Here is a 25,873-nt window from a genome sequence, read left to right as displayed (position 1 = left end):
AGCGATCTGGTGCAAATTTTTGGTGCAATACTTTTTCATCGAAGTGTTAAAATCACGGAATTTAGCTCTTATTCCGAATGTGCACCATCTGTGTGTCAGTGTATAAAGTCTAGTGAGGTAGAGCTTAGGGGAAGGGGAATTCCGCCTCCCGCTCGCGGAGCTTTTGCGTTTTTAGAATTGAAATAAAGCGATCTGTGTATAGCCACAGTCTACTTCTATGCATGGCGGAGGGGGGGGGGGGAGGAGGGGCGGGTGAGCAGGGAGAAGGCGTGGACGAGTGTTATCTCCACCTTTCCCTTCCGATGGAGCTTTTGCCTTTTTAAGGTTGAAATTGAGATATCTCGTATACGCATATTTGATGGAATCAACATTTGGGAAATCAAAAAAAAAAAAAAAAAAAACCTGATGGGGGAGGGGACTGAGGGAGGAAAGGGTCGATTAAAAGGGGAAATTCCCCTTATACATGAGGGAACCTTGAGTTTTTTGAAGGTATGTGATAAGTCTTGTGCACTCAGACTTATTCATAATTTTTTTGTAAATCTAAAAAGTGTACTAAGCTAGGGAAAGAGGCACAGAGGGGGAGGGTTTGGGAGGGGGATACCCCCTCCCAAGCACGAGAGATTTTGCATATTTTGAATTGAAATTCAACGATCTGGTGCACACTTTGAGTGAAATATTCAAAAAATTTCCCTCAGCAGCCAGAAGATTCATATTGCCATTATCGAAATACACCAATCAAAGGAAATGAGGAGCGAGGGTAACGGTGTAGGTCTTCGCCTACACGACTTTGGGATTCCCCGCGCCGCTGAATGGTTGCGTATTCCGCGCTGACGCCAGCATTTTGCAATGCTACCACACTGATGAAGCATCCAACTCGTAAAAGCCTAGCCATAACAGCACGCAAGGGCATTCTACTGTTTGTGTATACATGTTGACGGCATCTCTCTGCGCGTGTTGTATGTCATAGGTTTGCCGTTGTTTTCCTAGATGATAAATATTTCATTACCAGTTCCCTGCCGACCATGATTGTACAGAAATAGCACGGTTCTCTCTCGACGATCGCATCACTGTTCGCCTCCTCTTCGATCTTCGGAACTGAGGAGGGGTCAGTACATGAACGTGTTCGCGACGCAGTACCTGACTACCGAAAATTATACTTCCGAAGTGGACGTTCAAATCTACGTGAAACTACGTTCGCATTCGACTGTTGTAAGTGGCATTTCCATTTCGACGTAGCTTTTGATGCGGTTCTACTTAGGCCTAGTAAACGTGTTTACATAGGCCCTAAGCTACGGTACAGGCTACACATAGTCTAATTATTTTATTCAGGGTGAGTATGAACTGCCGGGCAAGATCGGAAAGTAACTTTTAGATGTGGGTGTGTTAAATTTTCGTTATTTAATGGTCAATATGGAGGCGATGAAGCTACATGGTCATGGAGAAACATCTGTCTGTTACATGTTAGAAGTATTAGAATACTAGATCTGCTAACGTTAAAATTAAAGCTATGGGCATGGCCCTACTTCAATAACTTGTCCTCGTCCGAGTGCATAACACTACAGTTAACACATGCATAAGCTGTTGTGTTTGTTAGTTATTTCGACCAGCCTTGCCCACGATCCCACCCACCAATGCCCAGTACAACCCATGCACCGGCCACCCGGTCGTTCTGCTGTTTCCCCACTACCAGTCAATCTCATGATCTATTTGGATGGTAGCAACAATCTGCCGTGCATTCTTACAGTACGGTAACCCAAATAGGCCGTAATTACCTGTGCCAATACTTACACTTCTAATACCTATATGAGAGCCAACTTGAACACATGAAGGAGGTTCTGTTTTTGTCGGCATAGGTTTTTCTGTCTGTGTGCAAAATAACTCAAAAAGTTGAGAATGGATTTGGATGATACTTGCAGGAAAATGGATGACACAACAAGGAACAAATGTCAGACGATTACATTTTTGTGATGATCCGAGAATATGTTTGAACTTTTGAAGGATTTTTTATCATTTGGCAAATAAGGTCAATGAACTTGGGAGTTCAAACTGCGCATATTTGAGGTTTGCATGCACGCTCTAAAACTAAAAGCACATGCTCTGCACGAGGCGGCATGCATGTGTGCAGCTGCAGCATAGTAGTTACAGGAAGCTGATTAGGTAAACACAAGGCTTATTTATCACTGGAAATATTGGGCGATTTTCAGCATGCATGTATGGGTGAAAGTGAGCTGCTGGTGGATGGAGATCTGCGCTATGCGAGTGCTTTCATGGTTTTATGTTCTGGTTGCAGTTGGGTTGGAAGTATAGGCAGGTATTATAATACCAAACAGTATCCTATTAGTACCGAAAGCGTACATTTTCAATGGAAGCCCGTTAAACAACTCGTATACGCGCGCATCCATTGCACTACGCACGCGCTGTTGCTCACAAGGGAGGCCGGTGCAGAAAATTGCTAAACTGCAGCAAAAAACGTTAAGTATAAGATTTTAGTAATAATCGCTGAAATGTTGATGTTTGTTATTCTGCGTTAATAACATTGACCGAAAATGCAATGCCTAAATTTCCCCATACAGAGGGGGCATGTTCGGTAAATACAATACGATTTGCGTCGGTAAAAAGACATGGTTTTTGTGGAAGGGTTATTTGAAATACTGATTTTGTTAAGTGCCTGGCTTAGTTTTCAAATAAATATTACAGCTAAATTTATCAGAATTTTAACTATCTTCTAGGAGATCTTTAGCTAAATTGAAACATAATGTCGCGCGTCTGGAGAAATTCAATAAAAATCGTTCGGTAATAGGATACACCTCCATATAAATGAAGCAACAGTAGTCAGTACTGCCCTGATACCAGTGACATCATCTTACTTGAAATTTTGGAGTGAGTGCCTCCTTCCACATCTAGAGATTCCAACCCGAAGCACCTTTTGATCTGGAGATGCTCCCGCCTGAGACCCCTTGCAAATGGGAGACTCCAAATTTATGTGCGCGAAGTCCCTTGCAGCCTGGGTCCAGATGCTCTCTCGTGCTATCTCATGCTTATTTTTTGACATACGATGATACTAGGTAAGATATCATTTCAAGCTGGAGACACAGAGCCATGGTGGGAGAAATTGCATCTGAAACGGGAGCGGGAAAGTTGGAGTCTCTGCCACATCCAAGACAAAATGTTCCACTACACACTGCAGACCTCTGGTAGAAGGTTTCAGGTGCATAAGGTGACAAGTAATCTTCCCTACTTAGACACTGACGGGGAAGATTGCTTGTCACCTTGTGCACCTGAAACCTTCTACCAGAGGTCTACAGTGTGTAGCGGAACATTTTTTTTTTTGTCTTTAAAGGCATAATTTACCGTTTGCACATGAAACAAAAACCCAGCATTAGTGCTTTAAAATAATTCTGAAATATGAGTTAGGGATAAAAACAAGTAACCACTGTGAAAATTTGAATCCGTAAAATCAATGTTAAGTATTGTTATATCATACAAAATGTGAACAATACTAACTAATAAAAATGTTTTCAGATTAAACTGTCTACAGTTACGGTTTATTGAGAAAAATACTGATATTTCCTTTATTCTAGGCTTTATTGCTAAAATTGTATATGGTAGGATGTTTTTGTGGTACAACCAACAGACCTACACATGCATGAAATGTGATATCTGGAACATTTTTTTAAATCACTGCTCCCAAAGGTAAACAGGACGTTTAATGTGGAAGAAGGCACTCGCTCCAAAATTACAAGTAAGATGATGTGTTGAATGACATAAAAAAAGCTTCTAGTAGTATAATTTTAATGGCACAGGGCTGGCGCTAGTGTACTTTCATCCTTGTAGATGTCTCAGATTCCAGAAAGACTAAATTGCATGAAAATCACAGGAAATACATGCTGTATACTTCTTTAAAACGGCTAAATTCTAATTACTCACCGCCATTCTATCATGTAAAATTTGAATATGAACCAGATCAGTAAACTAGAAGTTGTGTTCAAAAGAGAGAAGACAGAAAAAAAAAAATGGGTCCCTATACAACAAATAATTTGCCCCAAGCATTGATGATATGCTTTGATGATATGTGATATATGATAAACCAGTGCAGCATATCGGTGCTGGCCTTCAATGTTTCCTGTCGTTGCCCAATTACAACTCACTCCTCGCAAGCCTCTCTAATTCATGATTGTGGCGTACACTGCCTACACAATCTGAAACTGAAGTTGGCCATGTCAGTGACGTGGTTAAAATGTGCAGTATGCAAGGTGACAGGAGTCGGTTGAGAAATGTGTGTGTTTGTGTATTTTTCAGCTTTTCAGTTGTCTATCTAGTTACTACTTTCCTCAACCTATGTCATTAACTTCCCACAATTTTGTACCTTGATTTTTAGCTCCCTGTCACTTGAAAGATACATGAACACATAATGTTCATGTAGATAATAAAACTTCAGTTTTGGATTGTGCATGTGCACAGCATTTGCTGCGATCGCAAAGAGTTTTTAGGAATGAAATAAAAGTTGGCATCAATATCTACGCCTGCCTATAACTGATGATTCAAATTCTCGTGAATGATTGGAAAGGTTTTGTAAGTGTTGTAGTTTTGGTGGTCAATGGAAGTTGAGATAACAGCAATGTGGCTGCTCATACCCTGAAATGTTGAACTGTTCTTAGCAAAAATCATGTCCGTCCAGATTGAGACCGCAAGTGCGTGACCAGCCAATCAGCGATTCTCAGGTGGAGAAGGTCACGTGCACAGGTGTTATCAGAGGTGCTATGAGAATGAGAAATATTAGCCCAAAAGGTATACGTGCCAACAGTATTACAATCTCAGAGCATATTCGATTGTAGTTTGCTGTGTAATGTCTCAAACTTCAAAACGCCATCTATTCATTCAGGCCGTACTGTTCAGCTGTACTTTCTCGTAGTGTTCTAATCAATTACAAATTAGACCAAGCTAGCAGCAGGATCCATCAATCTACCATGCCAGAATGAATGGCATGCGTTTGTCAGGAAATAGTCTGTGTGGCCGCCAAGCTGCAGCTGCAGCTGGACTGCAGAGTGTCGTATTGTCCCTGTACAGTAACAAAGAGCGTGTTTCTACTGAGCGATGAAAATTCAAGGTGATGCCAGCCGATGTGTGGTGATACCGGCCGATGCGTGGTGACACCTCAAATTTTTCCTCAGTAGAAACAGATCGGGTAGTGGCCGATGCCGGCTGATGCGAGGTGCTCCGTCGTCCATCTATTGAGGTGGTCGATGCGTGGTGACGCGACGGACGATTCTCAGTAGAAACACACCGGGTAGCGAAATTCGTGGTGTATCGGACGTCTAGAATTTCTCCCCGCGCTTTTCAATCGGTTCATCGCACACACTCCTTCGACACATGTGTACAAAATACATGTGTACACACAGCGACCGTGTTCGCATCATGCTTTGTTTGTACCAACTCGCTTGTGTATGTGTTAGAGGCCCTATACGTTACGTTACATGTGAATTGTGGCATTCATCGTCTATTGTTCGCGTGATTAACAGCCTAACTTATTGCATTACTAAACCCTCATCACTTACTTGATTTTACACCGCGTTATTTCATTTGATATTTGTCTCGAATCGCGAGAGTACCACATTAGTATGTCGCAGCCTTGAGAAAATCTCAACTGGACCCTCGATCTCCAAAGATTTCTCATCAGTCAGTGGCAGGATGTTAGTTCGGGGTATATTGGATGGGAAGACGAAGAGAAATGGCTTATCAAAAAATAGCCGACGGAGTTGTAGCAAAGCAGGCAGGGTTCGGATCTAGGCAGTGCGCGCGTGACCCAAATCTGTGACTAAATAAAAATACCTGACTTCCGGAATCGCCGCATTTGCACGTCACCTTTGCATCACCTCGTATTTCATCGCTCAGTAGAAACAGCTCGAGTGGTCGTAAAATACGAGGTGCTGCGTTGGACAAAATTCGTGGCGATGCCAGGGATGTGAGGTGCTCTCAGTAGAAACACGCTCGAAGTCTACCAGATGAACGTTATGCACGCACAGTATCTGTTCTCAGTGGTATATGATCGACATGTGACAGAGAAAAGCAAGATCGATCATGTATGTACCCATAACATTCTACCTATCCCACTTTTGAACGGAAAAGGTGCTGGATCCTTCATTCAAAGAAAACACGGCTGGGATTAAAGTTGTGTCCTACAATCTGAACTATTTTATACTTATGATCTCAAAATACTCCCAAACAACTCATTCTCCTGGTAAATTGTGTCAGCCAGACAAGTTTCTGGTAATCCCTTTTGAATAGTGCAGGCAAATTCCAAACATGGAGGATGAATTGTGAGCCCCCCCCCCCCCCCCCCCCCCCCCCATCGCTGTTTTACCTTTAATCTTACATGTACATACCGGTACATACAGCTGTAGTTCAAGCTCGTTAAGCCAACACATGTGGATCTTCCCTTTAATACAGACCTGTAGCTTCCTTCCCCTCCACTCTTCCTGTTGTCATCAATAGGACCTACAATGAAATCATGTCCAACAATGGTTATTCTGTGAAACATTTTTGTGGGCAATTCCACAGTTAGTACAGGTGTAATGTATGTTACATTTACCTAAACAAATTTAGATATTTATTTTTACTACTAAATCACCATTTATTCATTTCAAGTCAAAACCATGTTAAAAACATGTTCATCCTTCCCAGGTTTATGAATATAGAAAAGAATGAATACAATCCAATAAATATTAGAATTACTACATGGCAACTAAAAGGGTTGGTTAGTAACGTTACGAAAAAAGGACATGACAAAAAAAAAAATCAATGTCTTGTAACAAAAAGTGTGCAAAAATTCAAGTTAGTTCAAACGAAGTGTTGCATTAATTTCAATTATTGCATCATGTCAAATGTTCACGCAAATATTTTTAGCAGTTCGACTGTTAATTTATTAGCTAAACCCCCAAAAGCTTGGTTAGTAACGTTACAGTTAGTAATGTTACATTTGTCCGGAGTAATTCCGCAGGTCATTTCACCCTTTTGTAATTGACAAAATGTCACATGACTTCTGGAGTATTTAGATGTATTCATCTTTTACCCTTTAGCAAAACTTTGAGGAAAATCCTTCACTGGAACCCACTGTAATTTGCATTTAAGTGATTTTCAGCGTCCCCAGTCCCACATGTACATTTTGAATGATGGTTTTAGATCTCGCAAAACCAATGAATACGCAAACTAAAATCTACTGAATCTAAAAGACCTTACTGATTGGTGAACATCCATGGTATTAGTTGATACCTAAATTAAAGAGTAAGATAAAGAGGCACATTTCTTTTATCCATGTCATGTCCACCTAGCTGCGGAATTGCCCTTGTGCAGTATCAATGGGGCCAAGGCCATCTAAAACAAAGCAGAAATGTTGCAAACGGCACTGTTGTGGTATTGTAAAAGTGGATATTTTCGCGCAACTGATTTTTCGCGCTTGGCCTGGTAAGAAGAATTTCGCGTGTTTTTAATTCCACGGAATCAAGACATCACGCACGGGAACATATGGCTAGCAAATATATTCGCGTGCTTTTATTTTTGCATTAGTTTCTGGTTGCGCGAAATGCGCGAAAATTTCAACACCGTGAAAATTTCCACTTTTACAGTATTTGTCACCACTCCATTTACTAAGCCCTGTTCAGTTCATCAGTGCATGCAGTGTGTGTGGTGACACCCCCAGCTCCATAGACTTTGTTCACAATAGAAGGACATCCAAGGAAAAAAAAAGGTGATGTAAATATTTCATGATTAGGCCTTAAAAACACTGCTTCTGCTGACTGACTACATCAAAATTGCACCCAGCTAAAAGTTATTGTTTAAAATTGAGTGTTTGGTTTCAGTGCATGATGAACAATGGGGTGGAGCAGGAAGTTGGTGTTCCTGTTGCCTATCATTCAAACAGCTGTTGGTTTTCGAGGGATGCATAAGAATTCCAAGGTGCCCTTATGCCTTTGGTGATCGGACTTTGATGCTTCCATCTATCTGAAAAGTCTGAAGATTCATTTCGAACCTCAACATATTGTTGAAAACAGAAGTACATCCCCTCCAAAAATGGGGGTTCAGGAGTGTATTCAGAGCTGTATCTTGTATAAGCACATGAATGTTACCCTCCTGGAAAGCTAATCTTGTCACTTTTTTCTTTTTTTGATGAACTCTGACAAATAAAACTGATACTATGGCATAGTCTTCACATAACTGTATAGCCTTCAGAAATTAATATGTCTGATTAGTGTTCGGACATGTCCAGTCCAGTAATTTTCATTTTTAATTTCATCAGTCTTTGCGCAATTTATGCTCTTGCATCCCCATGTTTTTACCATTGTGCACTGCTCATCTTTTGTAAGTAGGGGTGGCAAAAAGTAATCATAATAATAAGAACATATTTGTTATATCACCAGTACTTCTTCCTTAGAGAGAGACTGGTCATACAATGAGACATGAATCAATTGTCTTCTTGCCTGTAGGGCAGAACCAATTTGGCACAGACTTCAAATATTTTTTGTGTGGCAGCATCAAACATGGATTCAAAGGGAATAAGACTGTTGTGACTCCATCTCTTGAACCACGTTGGTTGGTAAGACTCAAGCTAGTTTATACCATAGCCTCATTGATGACTATCCATCCATTATTTCTTGTATAATTTTTGACACATTTACATGTAGTCTCACATCTGAAGCCTAGATTTTCAACATTTTCAGTCACTTTCAGTCATGTGGCATGGCCCAACTCAAGCCCAGGCATTATTTGTTCCCTCTGGCATATCCTTTCAAGTGTTGTATGTGATTATTTCTGGACAAATACAACTAAACAAACAGACAAACAAACAAACAAACAAACAAACAAACAAAGAAACAAACAGCAGACAGGGAAATGGATTCATCTCATAATATTCTCTGTCATGGCAGCCAGTGAGATTTAAAAACTGACCAGTGTATTATAGTTTTGATCAGATTGAGAGTAAACAACATTCTATGCATGTGGCTTATTGGCAGAGTGTTTCTGCGAAGTCACTGCTGGATGAGAAGATTAGTACAGCTTGTGATGTCACATGTGTACAGAACGATGTATATAAAGAAAATTCAACATATTTTCACTTTTCTTGCATAATAGAAGAATGCTTGACTTGCCTCTTTCAGAAGGCGGGGGGAATTATATTACCCTTACATCAGTAACAAGTGAAATAAATGTGCACTTTTTTCAAAAAAAAAGAAAAAATAAATAAGATTTTGTGAAATCTCTTTATTGGTATGCATGTGGCATCGTACACTGTAGAAGTCTTCTTGTCCAGCAGTAACTGCGCAAATACTTTAAAAATTCATATCTTTTTGAACAGATTGTCTGATTTCCCCCAAACTTTCACTGATGTGTTCTACTAATACTGCTGCATTCACTCAATCCACATATATATGAAGGTGGACTTGTCCTTTACAGTCTTTTCACTAGCTCATACAGTGTTCCTCCTGTTGCAAAAGGGTACTGATGTACCCACAATTCATGATACAGCTTTATCCATTTAACTGTCCCAAGACAGTTTTGACCAGAATACTTGCTGTGAGTTAAATTGTCTCTGACCAATTTTGCTCAGCAATACTTTCCATGGCTTAATTGTCCTATGTCAAGTTTGACTGGCATTACTTTTTCCAATTGTCCTAGTTAAATTTTGACCCTGGGATATACTTTGCACCCCAAAGCGAGAATTACTTTCAGGGTTCGAAATTGGTGATGGTCCGCTGGCCATTGGCCACCCAAAATCATGTCGGACTAGCTAAAAATCATATTATTTTCTTACAAATTACAGGTAATGTACATGTACTTATCATAATGTTGATTTTATGTTTCACATTTATTAAGTTGTATTGCATTTCAGTGCTACATGTATGAGCTTATGCTGGGGAATTTTGAAGTATAATAATGTTTTTGTTTCCTAAGTCACAGTAAGTGAACATATTCATTGATTGTCCCTCTGCCTATTAAAGACGTGTGTACAAATGTGTACTGGAATATTTGGGGGAAAGTTAATTTTAAATCATGAAAATGAATCATCCTCCTGTAGGTTTACAAGATGTTGCATCCACATTTATACTTTTTTTAGAACCAGGGCCTGTTTTATAAAGAGTTATAATTGATTATATAATAGTTGATTTCTGTCATACATCTATGGCAGCCTGTGTGGTATGGGAATTTGTTATCAAAACAGAGCCCAGCTCTGTCATCAGTGTGGGGGGTACAAACTCCTAGTGAAAATAAACACCTCATCCTTTAATTTTGGTGATACACAAGAAATTAAAGCCTAGAAAAGCAGTGAGTAATTAGGTCTTTGCCATTCACCTGATTTGCTGAATGCCCTACTCTTTCATGTTCTGTGTTCATTGTATGAGAATATATACCTTGTGTGTGTGTGTGTGTTTGTGTGTGTTTAGGGATCACATTTCAGTGAGTAAGGCAAATATTTGTATTTGATGAGTGCACTAATGATGGGCTTTTCCATTTTAGCTTGAGACCAGCAGCTGTTTTCAGAGAATGGCAGGGGTGAAGGCGCAATGTTCATGATATGTGATTTTATCTTTTTCCTCCCACCAGATAGAACACTATGGGTGAGGAGCAGAAGGCTAAAGTCATCGAATATGAGGTGGACAGTGTAGTCTTTAATCCAGGCACCGGTGCCCCGCTGCCGAGTGTCCCGCTGCCGAGTGTCCCATCCCAGTCGCTGCCTTCTCAGGGCAGGCAGGCCTTGCGCAAGTTCAGCATTCCTCAGCCTCTGACGGGAAATCCCGCTCTGTCGGGCAGCTTGTTGGCCAGGGATGGCCCCAGAGGAGGGGATGAAGGGAGTTCACAGGCGCGCCCGACAAGAGGTCCGCGACCTCTGACCGTGCATTATCCAATGAGGGGTATGGATGGGCATGATGAGAGATCGGTGTGGATCAAGAGGGCCGAGGGTGCCAAAAAGTATGCCCAGACGGGGATAGACACACTCCTGGAAATAGTCCACGAAGTTCTGCACGAGAATGGCGAGCTGCGGGCAGAAATTGACCGGCTGCGAGAACGTGTGGCCGTACTGGCACGTGAGCAGAACGACATAGGGGCAATGAATCCAGATAAACATGCAGCGTCTGGTGACACAAGAAGGATGCCTGAACGGCCAGGAGGTAAGCCTGTGTTTTGATATGAACTGTAGCAGGATCTAAAGAGATGTACAATGTACATACTAGAGCAAGAGATTTTAAAGGAAACCAAAACCCAAAGAGCAATGTGGATTGAGTGAAAGCAGCAACATTAGTAGAACGTATTAGTGAAAGTTTGAGGAAAATCGGACAATCGATGCAAAAGTTATTAATTTTTAAAGTTTCGGTGTAGTAATCACTTGATAAGGAGACTACTAGATAGAGTTCATGACGTCATGTGTGGACAACAATTATAAATGGGAAAATATAAATAGAATTCCACAAGAATTAGTTTTTCAAGAAAATTACACATTACATCAACTTGATACTGACATGTAATGGGTAGTAATTATTCCCTCTGCTTTCTGAAAGCGGTTAGTCAAGTGCTCTTACATTACGCTAGAAAAGTGAAAGCATTTTGAATTTTCTTTATATTTTCTTTATATTGTTGGCCACACATAATGTCATAAACTCAAGTAGTCTCCCTATTCAGTCGTTCTAACACCAAAACTTTTAACTTTTGCATCGATTGTCTGCTTTTCCTCAAACTTTCACTGATGTGTTCTACCAATATTGCTGCTTTCACTCAATCCACATTTATCTTTGGGTTTTGGTTTCCTTTAATGCCCATCAGAAGTGATGTATTTTTGTATTCAATTGCTCAGACTTGAGATGGCAAAGCAATGTATGTCAAAAATTCATTCGTCACATATTTCAGTTTGTTTTAGTGTAATCTAACTCTGAAACAAATCTTGAAATCAGTAAGCAGTCGGTTACTGAGATATGACGCCCCCTCCCAGTGGGAATTGTTATAATTTTGTTGGTAAAACAATGTGAGCGGTAATACCCTTGCCTCTCCTCAACACGCGTCATACATGAACTTGGAAAAACAATGTACTACAGGTGAGCTACATGAAAGGGTGCACGTCACGAGACCTACACACACGAGTCATACAGCTCACAAGTCATACAGCCCATGGGTCATACAGCTCACGAGTCAGCCCATTTGTTCGACACTAACCTAACAAGGCCCACGAGACCAACACATTAAGCCCCGTGTTGTATCTGTCGAACTCGTGGGCTGTTTTTACTTAGTGTCGAACTCATGGGCTTTATTTGCCTAGTGTCGAACTCGTGGGCTGTATGACTCGTGAGCTCTATAACTCATGAGCTCTATAACTCATGGACCTGTTTTCAATATCGAACTCGTGGGCTGTATGACTCATGGGTGTCGGTCTAGTGGGACGACCCCACATGAAATGCGCTGTTTTGCCATTACATGAAATACAGTAAAGGCTGCGCGCCACATGCGGACCGCAGAACCGCGTGCAGAATGATGTACGCGTGCCATTGACGAGACTTACATTACGGTATTTTGCTAAGTCGGTTGATGCGATAAGCAACGTATGTTTTCATTTGTGCAAATTCTTAAGAGTAGGGGGTCTAGTAAAATGAGTTTGCATTCAATAGATTGTTGATGCTGTTGCTCCTTTTAGGGTATTAAAGATATGAAGTATTAAACAAAAGCAGAAAAAGAGCTACGATACCTTTTCAAAACTTTAAACTTGATTTACTGGAAAAGAGGTTGCATGTAGATAAACTATTTTGCCATCTCACCGCTGTGCTGCTTCAGTTTAATGTATAACACTGTGTCATGAAGACGTGTTCAACTTTGAATTCCATAGCCTTCCTATTTTAGACTTGTTTTTGCTGAAACAGTGACATTCTCTTCATCTTATTTCACTCCATTATGCAAGCCATTATGAATATGGTGTGTACTCTTGTACTCTAAGGGGGTATTGTAGCACAAGCCTTGTGGCTTTGTCAACGTGTCTCATCCTGCTTCATATCATACACGCATCCATTATGGAAAAGGAGAAAGTCACCCTGTAATGTGATTTAATATCTTTCAACCCATGAATTCTGATTACATCATATGTGTCTTATCAAAATAGATGCTACATGTATTTATCCTTCATGAATTATGCCTCTTTCAGCCTCTAGGAAATATGAGTGTCCGTACAGTTTGCATATCAACATGAATTAAAAATACAGATGATAATCCAGCAAATTCTTTTTTTTGTCTTGTTGTAGATGCCATACAAAGATGTGATCTGGCACTCTTTTAAACAGTACCAATACTCATTTTTATCTTTTGATGCTGACACTATTTGTTTAAAATATTTTATCGTATGAATTGTTATGATAGGCCAAGGCCATTACTGGATAGGCCAATGAACTCTTTAGAAGGCTATTGGTCAGTCATTCCAAGTTTGCTATCACTGATATCAAATCCTGAATTTTCATCTATTTAATAGGAGAGAATTGATAATTGAATTTAACAGAAGGAATATAGTGCACCCATCCCAGAAGATGACGAAAAAGATGATGTAATTACCAGTAATATCATCACAACAGGCACACATATGTCTAATGAGAGTTGATGGTATCAGTAGGGAGCTTAGATTTGTGACGAGAACATTTAAGATGTTGATTGTGCTGGCTATTCTCCTCTCTCCCTGCGTTGTGTTGCAAAGTAGCTTTAGATTACCCGAGGACACAGCCTATGCAAAGTAAATTGGCGCCCCCATAGGATCATTGCATCAGTGTGAATTTAAGCAGATGCAAAAATAGCCCAGAACGGACCATGGAAACTAAGATGACGCAAGGTCAATTTTAATTTTTACAGTGGTTGTTTCTATCCCTAACTCACGTTTTAGAACTATTTTAGACCACTAATGCTGGGTTTCTGTTTCATCTGCAAATGGTAAATTATGCCTTTAAGATGCCATTTTAAAGTGATTGCTTTTGTTCTGTACTTCTTTTGCATTATGCCAACTTTACTTCATGTAGTTCATTTTACTTTTGTTTCATGGTTTCCAATATGAAATCATTTTCCGTTTTCCGTGTTTCAAGGAGATTTGCTAGGTAAACAAGGAGCGGGGAATGAGAAGCTCGCAAAGCCGATGCAGACAGAGTCGATGGGCAACGCCAACAGTAGCAACAGCCTCCGACACGGCCACGGCCATGGCAATGGCAACGGCGCCCGGGGAGGCGGAGACTCCAGCGGGATGGCAAAACAGACGGACTCAGTCGGACATGCCGTGGTGGACAAGCCAATGATCCAGTTGCACAAGGAGAAGCTGGAAGGAGGGGGTGAGGGGGAGTGGAGCGAGACCAGCAGGCTGCTACAGGAGGAGACAGGACGCGGGAGGACAGGGTCGGGAGGAAGGGCTAGCAGAGGAGGAGGAGGTGCAGGAGGAGGGGCAAGAGGTGGAGGAAGTGGAGGGAGAGGTGGAGGGCGAAATCACGGGCAGTCAGACATCAAGGTGGGTTGCAAAGTGGAGTTTATTCCTTCGTGTTCTAGTGAATGCTTCAAGTACTGTAAACGTCAGTGTTTTCACACGATTATTTTTTCGTGCAGAGCGGCTCAAAAACATACTGGGGGGCTCTTGAATTTGTACTGCGCAGTTGTCAACCCATTCAAAATGTGCTGAAAAATTGTAAAGATATTTTCAATTGGAGTGTTTTTTTTTTCAAATTTGTGCTTGCCAAAAGTCGGCACAATATGTGAAAAAAATATTCCATGAAAATGTCAAATTTTTAACAGTATATATATGAAAATATGTAATGTAAAATTAAAAGATTCAAATGAAGTTCATGTTAGATCACTGAGGTATAAGTGAAATGACTATACCCATGATACACTATCTAAGTGCTTAGTTTATTGAAGTCAGACATTGGGGAAGATTGTAGAGTGGAGTCATGCCTTTGTGTTCTAGTGAATACTTCAAATATACATGGAAATACTTAATCCGTTGAGGACGAGTCCCGAGTATACTCGGACAAGTGTCTATGGGAAATGCGTGTTGTAGCAAAAATAACCCGTCCTCAACGGGTTAATGTAATTGACCATATTCAAATGGGGATCATGTTATGTCACTGTGATAAGTAAAGTTACTATATACCTCCAACATTGTACTATCTTACTCTGAGTTTTGATAATTTAACTATCATTCAGCATTATTGTAGTCATTATTTTCACATTATATTGAACAAGATGTTTTCTTTGATTGAATTAAAGGGGAAATCCAGTCCAAATATAAGTTATAGTCTGATAAAAAAGAGTAAAATCTTACGAGTTCAATGGTAAAAATTTGAATGAAATCGGATGAAAAATATGGAAGTTAGGACATTTTGAAGTTTTGCTATTTTCTGCAAAACAGTTCTTGTACAGTGGATATGGATATATATGCAAATGAATGAGCTACAGTCAAACCTGTCTATAGCGGCCACCCAAGGGAGACGGAAAAAGTGGCCGTCTCCCGCGGGAAACAAAATTTGTGGCTGCTGGGCGCGTTAGAGAGGTGGCCGCTATACACAGGGTCTTTAACTGGGCTTTTCTCTCGGGGGGGGGGGGGGGGGGGGGGATTTTGCAGTGGCCGCTATAGACAGGTGGCCGCTAAGGCAGGTTTGGCTGAAATTAAACCATGTTATACCCTCACGCATGTAACATTGCTCTGTATTGTTTCTGATCTCCGTGTTAGGTACTGGTCCCCGCGGACTGCGGAAACTTCCTCGCGGACCACATCTCAACCAGCGACATCAGCGCATTGTTGATGGACCTTGGCCTGTCATTTGTGCAAGTGGAGGACCTCCGGAACAAGCACCAGCTAAACCTGCGCGAGATGAGAGTGGAAGGCATCATGACAGCCCTGTTAAAGCTGCCCCATAACGAGCTGCTGCCACGCCTAATAGGGGCGCTGATAAATAGAGGGCTGAGGAGGCAAGCCGAACTCTTCTGTGAACATTTTGGCCTCGACCTGGTGTTGGTATCAGATCAGGGCAGGGGTAAGTGGTCCAATCCCCCACCCCACCTCCTCCCATCCCATCTTCTCTAACCCTCCTTGCCCTATTCCCTGCTTCTATTCCCTATTCTCATAGGGATCTTTTACTTGCATGAGTTGTGACTCCTCAACACATGGGCACAGGCAAGCACTCAAAAGGGGGGTTCACACGTACACTAATAAGCGGGATATAAATCTCGAGATTTGCATCGCGATCTGTATCTTGAGTTTTTTGCATGTGTGGACACAAAAACCCGGAAAATTAGCGCGATCAGCATCACGATGCTAATCCCAAGAAATCTTGCGCTAATTCCTCAATTGTCGTTCTAATCCGCCCTGTGCTGGTACGTGTGAACGGTTGGGTTTAGAATCTCGAGTGTTTATATCCCATCATACAATGCGCACAGCACAACAGTGAGGTCTCTGCGAAGAAGTCCTTAACCTCTTTGGCGCACCACAACAACAGCGCGCGAACCACACTACTGATGCGCAGATAACAATGGGCATAAGAGAAGCGCAGACAGTCGAGCGCTGTGTGACCCAGTTTGCAGGTTTGGCCATTATCTCGATCAGCAATTAGAGGGATAATTCTGTACATGTGAATGGTTGAAAAAGACTAGATTCAAAGCACGATCGCTCTCCCGCTAATTTGGAGCGCGCGAACGGTTGCAAAAAATCTCTCAAGATATGGAGCGCGATCCTCATCCCGCTATTTTGTACGTGTGAATCCAGCTAATATCTTGTATTGTTTGTCAAATCTGCACAATAATGATAGGGTGGTGATTTTTCTCAGTTGTTTTGTCTGCCTCCAAATCCATTTGACATGGATTGAATTACCAACTTGAGGCTCCTAGCTGAGCAGTGTTGTGTGTAATCATACCGTCCCCTCTGCTAAGGGGCATAACAAACAAGCAAACTTGTGTTGCCCATTTAAGTGTTGGGGGAATTTTGCTGCAGAAGTTTTCCTCTTCACATTACTGAATTGGCAACTCTGATTTTCACTGCATATTGGACTGTATACACTATATACTTTGTAGCAAGTCTAAATTTTCGCCATCAGGACTTCCCGACAAAATCGGGAGTGATGAAATTCATGATTGTTGAGTACAATACTCAACAGAGAAATACGGGCATGCATGTCACATTCATGTCGGAATTGGAGTTAGTATTTTTGTTTGTTTAAAATGATGAATAGCACCTGATTGGCGAAATTCACGAAAATAAAAACCTTGCAAAATATTCAGCAAATACAGTATCCATTTTCCATAGACAACTGCCTGAATATATGCAGTACTAGTCTTCAACGGGTTAGGCTTGCTCATAATCAGAAAGAAATTTGCAAAGTAACTAGAAAGGCACTCTGAGAGCGCAGACCTCCGCCAAGTAGCTACTTTCCACCGATGATCTTGCTCTTCTATAGAGATCAGTGATTTCCACCCATATGTATGCATGCTGAAAAATCGCCCGATTTCCTAATGTGGAAACCTTTGTTACGTCATAAACTCTAAGCTGTGCGGCGCACCTCACCCTAGCAGAAACTAGAGCACGCACTGTAGTGTGCGTATGAAAACCTAAAAAATGTGCAGCTTAAACTCCCAAGTGACTCTACCTGCCAAATTATTGAGAATCCTTCATAAAATCTGTAAAAATTTCCGGATCACTACATAAATTTAATTATCTGTTCCTTGTGTCATTCTAAACCTTTTCTGTAAGTTTCATCCAAATCCGTGCACAACTTTAAGTTAGGTATGTTGCGCATGGACAAACTAACTAACAAACCAACGGTAATGAAAACATATCCTCCTCCCTCAGCGGAGGTAATTAATGATTTGAAAGACAAACAGGAAATTCAATCTAAGTCTATTCTAAAATATGTTGTCAAACCATGAGAATCGTATTTGATATTCAGCAACTTACTAGATGCTTTTGAAAATTTTGTATTTGAAACAAACAATTATAAATTAACAATACAGGGCTCAAATAGAAGGAGATCTTTTGCCATGCCCTATGAAAAAAGACAACAACTAGTGAATTCATGTGTTATACATTGAAAGTAAGTCTATGAAATTAACATACTGCCTTTCTGTAATTGTCATGAAGATCTCCACTGGAAAAACAAAACAAAGAAAATTGTCATTCAGCATGAAATGAATAACCTGTTATGTTGTCTTTTTCCTCTTGTGTAGGTTCATCGTCAAATTCACAGCGAGTTGCAGGTAAGTCCACAACTGCATTTACTTCTCAGCCTCAACACCAAATTTCTTCCATGGAAACTTTGCTGATTGAAAGCGGTAGTTTGAGGAACTCTTTAAACATCAAGTGACACGTGTGCCCAAGTTCCAGCATGTGATCTCTATTTAGATTTTGTACTATGTGTGTCAACGAGGAACAAGAGATTGTTCTAGAATTTGTGACCCTGCATCACAAAAGCAACACAGTTGCGAGACATGAATTTTTAGTTAAGGGCAGATTCTGAAAGAGCAGATTCTAAGCTTGAAAATGATGTAAAGCTTAATTCAAATGGACTCCCCTAACATATCTAAAAAGTAAAAAGAAAGCACACACTCTGGAAAAGTGTGATTTGAGAAAAGAGGCTCTGAAGTACAGGGTCTATTCAAACGCTTAATCTTCACCAAGCCGTGCTAGCTGTGCAGTGAAAGGGACAAAACACATAATGTAAACCATCGGAGCAACAACAATGAAGGGATTATCAGATTATGCTGAAATTGAGCATGTTTTCTCAACACATTCTGTCCATGATTAATGCCAAGTTTCAAAGCAGTAGAGTTATCCTTTCAAAAGTTATTAGACTTGAAAGTGGAGAGTGTGTAAAGAATTTCAAGAAATGAAAAGGGGGACTCTTAAGACATACCTGATCATTCTTTTCTCCACCCCCCCCCAAAAAAAAAGAGTTGTAGAAAAACTGCTGAAACACACTTTCCCATCATTTTATGATCCCAAACTAAGGAAAAATGTAGAAGAAGGATAGCTCTTTCAGAAAATATGAAAAACTCAAGATTGACTCGGTTGACCCATTTCACCTTCTTTGTGATACATGGTCACAATTGTCGATGATGCATTTTCCCCTTGTATCTCCTACATGTCACTTTTGAGAGCAGCACCAGCACCAGCACCACCCATCCGCACGCCCCAGAATAACCTGGAAAGGGCGCTGCAGCCATTTGTCCATGATGTCCAGAACCTGGCGACGCTGACCTGCGACGTGCGCAAGGGGCCAGCGATATCCCTGGACAAGCTCAGCCAGTTCAAGGAGGTCTTCCAGCTATGGAGGGAGCGTGACATTGACATGTTCAACCGGGAGGTCACTGACTGCGTGGCGCCGCACTTCAAAGAGGTCTGTGCACAGTAATGGGGGGCATTTCATGAAGCACTTTGGTCAGATATTTTTCGGACAAAGTGTTATAAGCTACTGAAATCCTTCCATCTGATTGGCTGAGGGCAAATTTGTCCGACAAACTTGTCTGACAAAACGCTTCATGAAATGTCCCCTAGTTCTCATGTTTCCACCCCTTGCCCAGGGAATGCTGGGCTGAGCGTATGGGGGCGTTTTTTTTTTTTTATACCAGACAGCCTTTAACTCTAATCAGGCCGGGCTTTTTTGGGTATGCTAAAACCGGAAGGGGCAGATTCTGTTTTTCAAAGTTTCTTATGTATTCTTTGTTTGTTTATACTTTTTATGCCTCCGCCACGAAGTGGTGCCGGAGGCATTATTCTTTTCTTAGTTTTTTTTTTTTCAATAGAAATTGTCATGGACCGCTTATCTACAATACTTAGCATAAAATCAGTCCATCAAAGGTGATGAATAGTAAATAGTGAGGTGTTTATGAGTGTCGGGACAGAGCACTGTTCCACGGGAAATGTACACAAAATAATAAAATTGTGCACGTTTTGGGGTGACATGCCATCATAAAAATGGGCGTGGCTTCATAACGGTATGCGTGTGAAACATTGAGGGACGGATTCCCCTCCCCCCCCCCCCCTCGCCCCCCCGACCTGATTAGGGTTAGAGCAGCTTACTTGAGGTACTTTGATTTAAAAAAAAGAAGAAGACAAAAACATCATTACTTGTGCTTGATATGGTCATTGATTCCATTGTAAGGTATGGCCATCTATAGACAGAACATGGTTTTTGCTATGTCAACCATAGATTTATGTAATTCTTGTCTGAATTCACCAAGTTTGCATGATGATTAGTAAAACTGCACAGTAGTATGTGAACATTGCTCCCCCCCCCACCCCCACCAAGAAAAAAGATAGAAGTTAAAAAAAAAAAAGGCTAAAGTACTATAGGATACCAAACATGAAATATTCTTTCAATGTTAGTCTGGGATTGCACTGTCATAGGTGAGAGCAGACTTTAAAGGGATCGTACAGTTTTGGTTGAGACCTATTTTCAGGTTTCTAAAATTTTTTGTTGAAATAATGAGAAACTTCTTATGAAATATGTAAGAGCATGTAATTCTATGAGGAATTCAACGTTTGTTTGATGAAAATTGGTTTTGAAATGGCTGAGATATCCAAAAAAGAGTGATTCTAATAAAGTGTGGGACCCACACTTTATTACGATCGCTTTGTTTTCCTTTGTTTTTTGATGTTTCAGTCATTCCAAACCCGATTTTCATCAAATAAACTTTGAATTCCTCTTAAAATGGTATGCTCTGTACTACATCATAAGTGTTTTCTTGGTATCTCGCAAAAAGTTAAAAGCCCAATTCTCATCCCCACCAATACTGTACCATCCCTTTAAGTGTTATGTGATTCAGTTTTTGTTTGTTTGTTCATTTTCCATCTGAGAAGATGGCTGAATAGCCCGTATTCAGCTACGTTAAGCTAGTCTTCCATGGGGTCCAGTTGGATGTGAGGCAGAACCACTTCACCGGGTTATAAACACTCTGCTCTTTATGGTGAATGAATGAAGCGGGATCTTTAACGTGCATGAGTTTTGACTCTCTCACACACGGCACTTCCATTTATGTCCTATCCAAGGGACAGAATGTTTTACCTCTTGCAAGAGGGGACGGTATGATTACGCACAGCATTGCTCAGTCCAGACTCGGGTTCGAACTTGGGCCGCTTGCGTCGGAGGCAGACGCGCTACCGACTGAGCCAACTCACCCCCCTCAGTGCCTATCTGCTCAGAGTGAGAGATTCAATTTGCTGTGAAGTTAGTATGAAATTGTAAAAATTCTTCTAGTAAGTGAATGTATCTTTTGAAATTCACTCTGCCCTCTTACAGGAAGGGGGCAGGTATGGGAGATTGGTCAAGATATTGTCTGTCCTCTTTCTAGATTCTCCCCTCTGTATCTTTGATACTGCAGATTAATTAGAATGGAACAAGTTCAGGGATAGGAAGTACTTGTACACATGTCACTGTAAGAGGGGACTCGATGAATCCTTTTTCATGTGTAGATGATGAATCAAAGTTCAGATGAGTAATGTTTTTGGTTTCCTGACGCCTGTTGCTTTCTTCACTTCGGCGAGATCGCTCTATGGCTTTTCTGCTTTGCAATCAAATGGCTCAGGTAATGGCAGGGGTTTCAGTCCATGTGAGTCTTGCGGAGCTGTGTTGTGTGTTATCATGCCATCCTATATAGTAGAGGCAAAACATTCTGTCCCCCAAATAGGACGTAAAGCGGAGGCCCTGTGTCTGGGGGAATATGTGTTGTTGAAATTTTTGCACATTTTGCGCACCTAGACACTAGTGTGAAAATAAAAGCACACTAATTTTTGTTTGCCATATGTTCCAGTACGTTGATGTCGTGATTCCACAGAAAAAACAAAAAGCGAAACTCGTCTTACCCGGCAGAGCGTGTAAAATTACATCTTTAGCATCTGAGCACTGAAAACATGCACAAACAAACAAACAAACAAACAAACACTGAAGCCAACCAACCACCAAACCTGATGAAACGTTTTTCTCTTTCCTTTGCTCGCCAGGAGCTGGGTGGTTCCAACCTGCGCCTGTTCCGAGTCTTTAATGCCTGGGCAGCTGTCGAACTGGAGCGCTCTTCCCAGCGTGGCGGGATCACGGAGAGAGAGGTAGAGTACCTGGCGAAGGCATGCCGGAAGATCAAGGTGTACCCTATTCTGCGCAAACACCTCAAGGATGGTGTTGCTGGTAAGTGTAACATGTTTGTGTTTCCACTGAACGCTAAGAATTTGTGCTGATGTAATGTACATACAATTTGAAACAGCACTGTAATCATCAAGAAAGCTATCAGAATCACATTGGATTAAAAAACAACAACACCCGACCAATTATTGGATAGGATGTTGCAAAGCTAAGTTAGATTAATCTGATTTCCGTGTTGATTTGATATCTGAATCAGAGAACTACTGAGCCTCAAATATGCGTATGTGTTTTGTATTAGAAATTCATTAGGGTAGGCATTACAAAGCAGTGTAACCCTGTCCTGTCAGACCCTTACAATGTACATTTCAGTAGTGTAGGGGTGCGTTCGAGCACTCTCCTACTAAAGCGAACCGTACTGTACTGTACCCGTGCCAGAGGAGCGCTCGAACGCTCCTAAAGTGTACCGTACCGCACTGTACCAAGCCAAAATGGGCCCATTTCCCGATGTGCTCCAAAAGCGTACCAAAAGTTTGTTGTATACACGTATCATGCGCATACGTCATAATGCAAAGACATCATTCTCTTTGTGTGGGACAGCTGTAAGTAGTTCGAGCGCTTGGTGAATGACATTCTTGCTACAAAAATGTGTGACCTTTCTAAAAATAACTCATGAGGTACGCTTTCTCAACAGAGCTTTCGAACACTTCAAATTTGGCGCAGTTCGGTATGGTACCCTTTGGTTCAGTTCGCTTTGGTTCGCTTTAAAAAGGTTAAAAATGTCATAGCTGTGCACACAGAGTCTGGCGCAGAAAGGCTTTCAGTTAGCTCCTTGGATGGAATTAGCAAATCGAACATGGCCGTCTAGATTTTGGAGATTATTAAAGTGATTGTGAGATGGTCTAAAATGATGATGATGATGATGATGATGATGATGATGATAAATAGATAATGGTGTTGATGTGATTATGGTGATGATGGTGATGGTGATGAATATGATAGTGATGATAATGAAGATTATGTGGTGATGAATGATGAGGATAATGATGAATGCGATGATGATTATTATGATGAAGTTGATGATGATGGAGATGAGGAATAATGGTGATGAATATGAATATGATGATGATGATGATGATGATGATGATGATGACTGTTATCACATTTGTTTTTCATTTATGAATATAAAGGTCCAGCAATAGCCAGACAGACCTATCTACGAGCCATCCCATTCACCCTCAAGAATCAGCTAGTTCAAGAGCTCGATGTGAGGAGAGATGGTGAGTAGAATCATAAGTCATCCTCTAGCATTGCTTTTCTGACTCAAGTGTATTGAATTCCTTCAAGCGTTGGAGATTAATTTTTTTTCCACATGACCTCGTTGAATAAACACTACTGTACACGCCGAATATTTTGTGAGGTTTTTATTTTCACGAATTTTGCAAGTCAGGTGCTATTCGCGAAATCAAAGGCAGGCGAAAATATTGACTCTGAACCCAATGTTTATGTGACGGCATATACATTTCCCCTTTCAGTACACGACTCCACGATCGTGAATTTAACCACTCGCGAAATCATGGCGAATTGCCAATTCGCAAAAATTTAGACTAGCGAAATATATGAAATATACTGTATTAAAAAACTATAACGCAAAGTACTTGCGAGACTACCTTTTTTTAAACACTACCTTCAAGATTGTTTAAATGCTATTTGCATGTAGTAGCAGAACTCCTAGCCATTCTGAATTTGGAGTAAAGAACTTGAATTTTGACCATTCCCAGCTCTTGTTTCAATGGGAGTTTCCTATTTACCTATTTTCCTATTTTCCAATTTGTCCAAGTTGCCATTCATGCCAAAACAAAAGCAAAATAGAATAGGATGAAATAGAGAAAGTTTTGTTAAGATTGAACATGGAGAAAGCTTAGAAATATGAAGGTTTGAGGTCATACCCTGTAAGTTGATGATATGTCTTCACACAAAAGCTTTGAACCTCAAACCCCCCTGGCAGCAATAGTTTTGCTGTAAAATATGGCTGCTTGTCATTGCGTAGTTGTCCGATTGAAAGTTGACACCATCAGCCCCATGGTTTCTTTCATACCAGCATTCAGTGCTTTCCTATGAATGTATCATCATTTAGTCCCAATTCGTGCTCTCGATATCTTTATCCAGACGGCAAAGATTGGCGGGCCCTGGCGCAATTCGTGGGCTACAATGAAAAGATCAGACTGTGGCAGCAGAAAGACAGCCCAGCGGAGCTGGTGTGGGAGACGTGGAAGACGAGGAACGTGGCTACCGTGGGGGCGCTGTACGACTGGGCCGTGAACAACGAGCGAACCGACCTGGCCGCGGTGCTGGAAGCAGAATGAAGAGAGCTCGGGCAATTTTTCTCCTCTTCATTTTTTTTCCTTTGTGGCAATATGGGAGAAACGCCCCACCCCAACTGAATTGTGGCCCTGCCTTGCTCTTTGTCTTGCCTTCATTTTATCCTGAAACACCGGTCCAACATGGAATCCCTTGTTTCACAAGGCCGTCATCATGCAGGGGATGTGTAGTCATGCTCTGATGTAGGGCGTTGGAGAAATCCCCCAGAGGAGAATCACAAAATCAAAATGATGCCAAATATTACAAAGTCCAGCAAGATTACCTCTGCAGAAGTGCCATTGAGTTCTCCATACTGCAAAATGCTACTCTCAGTGAACAGAATACCAGCATACTTGTACACATGTAGCAGGTTTCATTTTTCATGGCACTCCACACTGTGTGAAGGGGTACACCTTTTCAGTTGCACTCTTTCCTATACTTTTCACACTCATTCGGTGATGTCTTCTTCGCATTGCATTATAATTGGCGCAGCTGTGATAGTGCCAAACCCACAGAAGTGATAAATTCATTGAAATATGTGTGTGTTTGCATGTGTGCATGTGTGTGTGCATGTTAGTAAACTGTAGAATCCAATAAAGAGCTATATAAGAGCAATATTATACATATTCTAAGTCTACAAATCATCAGTTTTTGAGCTGCACTCCAAAAGATATTTTGGGCTGTGCTGTATAGTCTAGAGTTTAAGATTTTTCTTAGGAATTCACAAATATAAACTTTCGTTTCTTATCAGTTACCCAGATCAGGGTGCTCAGATGATATTCTTTTCAAGGCTTTCAAGAACCTGACAAGTTCAATCACACACAGGAGAGGCACATGTTCTGAAAAGAGGAGCTACTTGGGGAAAATCATTGCATCAGACAAACTGAGGCACAGTTCACTGCCGTCCAGAAGTCTGGACCCAGAGACTAGCAGCTAACACACAAGAGTGTAATGACCTTTAACAACAGTGACTCTTTGGTTTTGGTTGAAAAATTGAAAGATGCAATTATCTAGTCAGTTTGTGCTAATGGTTGTGCTGCTTGTGCAGGAGGTGGTCTGAGGAAACTGAAGAAAATAACAAGCATTTTATTTCTTCACCCAATAAAGGAAATGAAGTCCTGCTCAGTGACTGAGACAGCTTGTTGAGAAAACAAACAAACAACCAAACAAACAGACAATTGGTATTTGAAGAGAAAGATATACCACATTTCGCTTCTTGATGATCTACTTTAGACAGAGCAGTGTGTTGCAAGGTGGAAAGTACATGATGAGTCTGCCTCTTTGGAACTATCTAGAGAAAAAGTGATGTACGTTCATATCTCAATGGTTGCAAGGGAATTGTATATTGTATTCCCTTTGCATTCTGTGTTTAATATGTTACCTTTGGTACCACCATG

The 25,873-nt window shown here is 41.1% G+C and overlaps 1 protein-coding gene across 1 annotated transcript; it reads left to right on the top strand.

Moving 5' to 3' along the window:
* The first annotated feature begins 927 nt into the window (after positions 1–927).
* Positions 928–25,546, top strand: LOC139734490 (uncharacterized). Its single transcript, XM_071645274.1, has 9 exons — positions 928–1,209; positions 10,597–11,162; positions 14,094–14,506; positions 15,725–16,028; positions 18,211–18,240; positions 19,144–19,379; positions 21,983–22,163; positions 23,306–23,395; positions 24,285–25,546. The coding sequence occupies exons 2-9, from the start codon at positions 10,607–10,609 to the stop codon at positions 24,479–24,481; spliced, it is 2,007 nt and encodes a 668-aa protein (XP_071501375.1). The 5' UTR covers positions 928–1,209; positions 10,597–10,606; the 3' UTR covers positions 24,482–25,546.
* Positions 25,547–25,873: the final 327 nt, after the last annotated feature.

This window comes from Diadema antillarum, unplaced genomic scaffold (assembly GCF_040938485.1).
Source record: "Diadema antillarum isolate AM-2024a unplaced genomic scaffold, OU_Dant_1.0 scf00000026, whole genome shotgun sequence".
Classification (NCBI taxonomy): Eukaryota; Metazoa; Echinodermata; class Echinoidea; order Diadematoida; family Diadematidae; genus Diadema; species Diadema antillarum.
The sequence above is the reverse complement of the archived record's forward strand: the minus strand, read 5'-3'. Positions and strand labels throughout refer to the sequence as shown.

Excerpts from the sequence above, each read along its gene's own strand:
- LOC139734490 (XM_071645274.1), top strand. The coding sequence starts at position 10,607 with ATGGGTGAGGAGCAGAAGGCTAAAGTCATCGAATATGAGGTGGACAGT. Across the intron at positions 16,029-18,210 it reads GGTATCAGATCAGGGCAGGG|GTTCATCGTCAAATTCACAG; the intron begins GTAAGTGGTCCA and ends CCTCTTGTGTAG. Across the intron at positions 23,396-24,284 it reads GCTCGATGTGAGGAGAGATG|ACGGCAAAGATTGGCGGGCC; the intron begins GTGAGTAGAATC and ends ATCTTTATCCAG.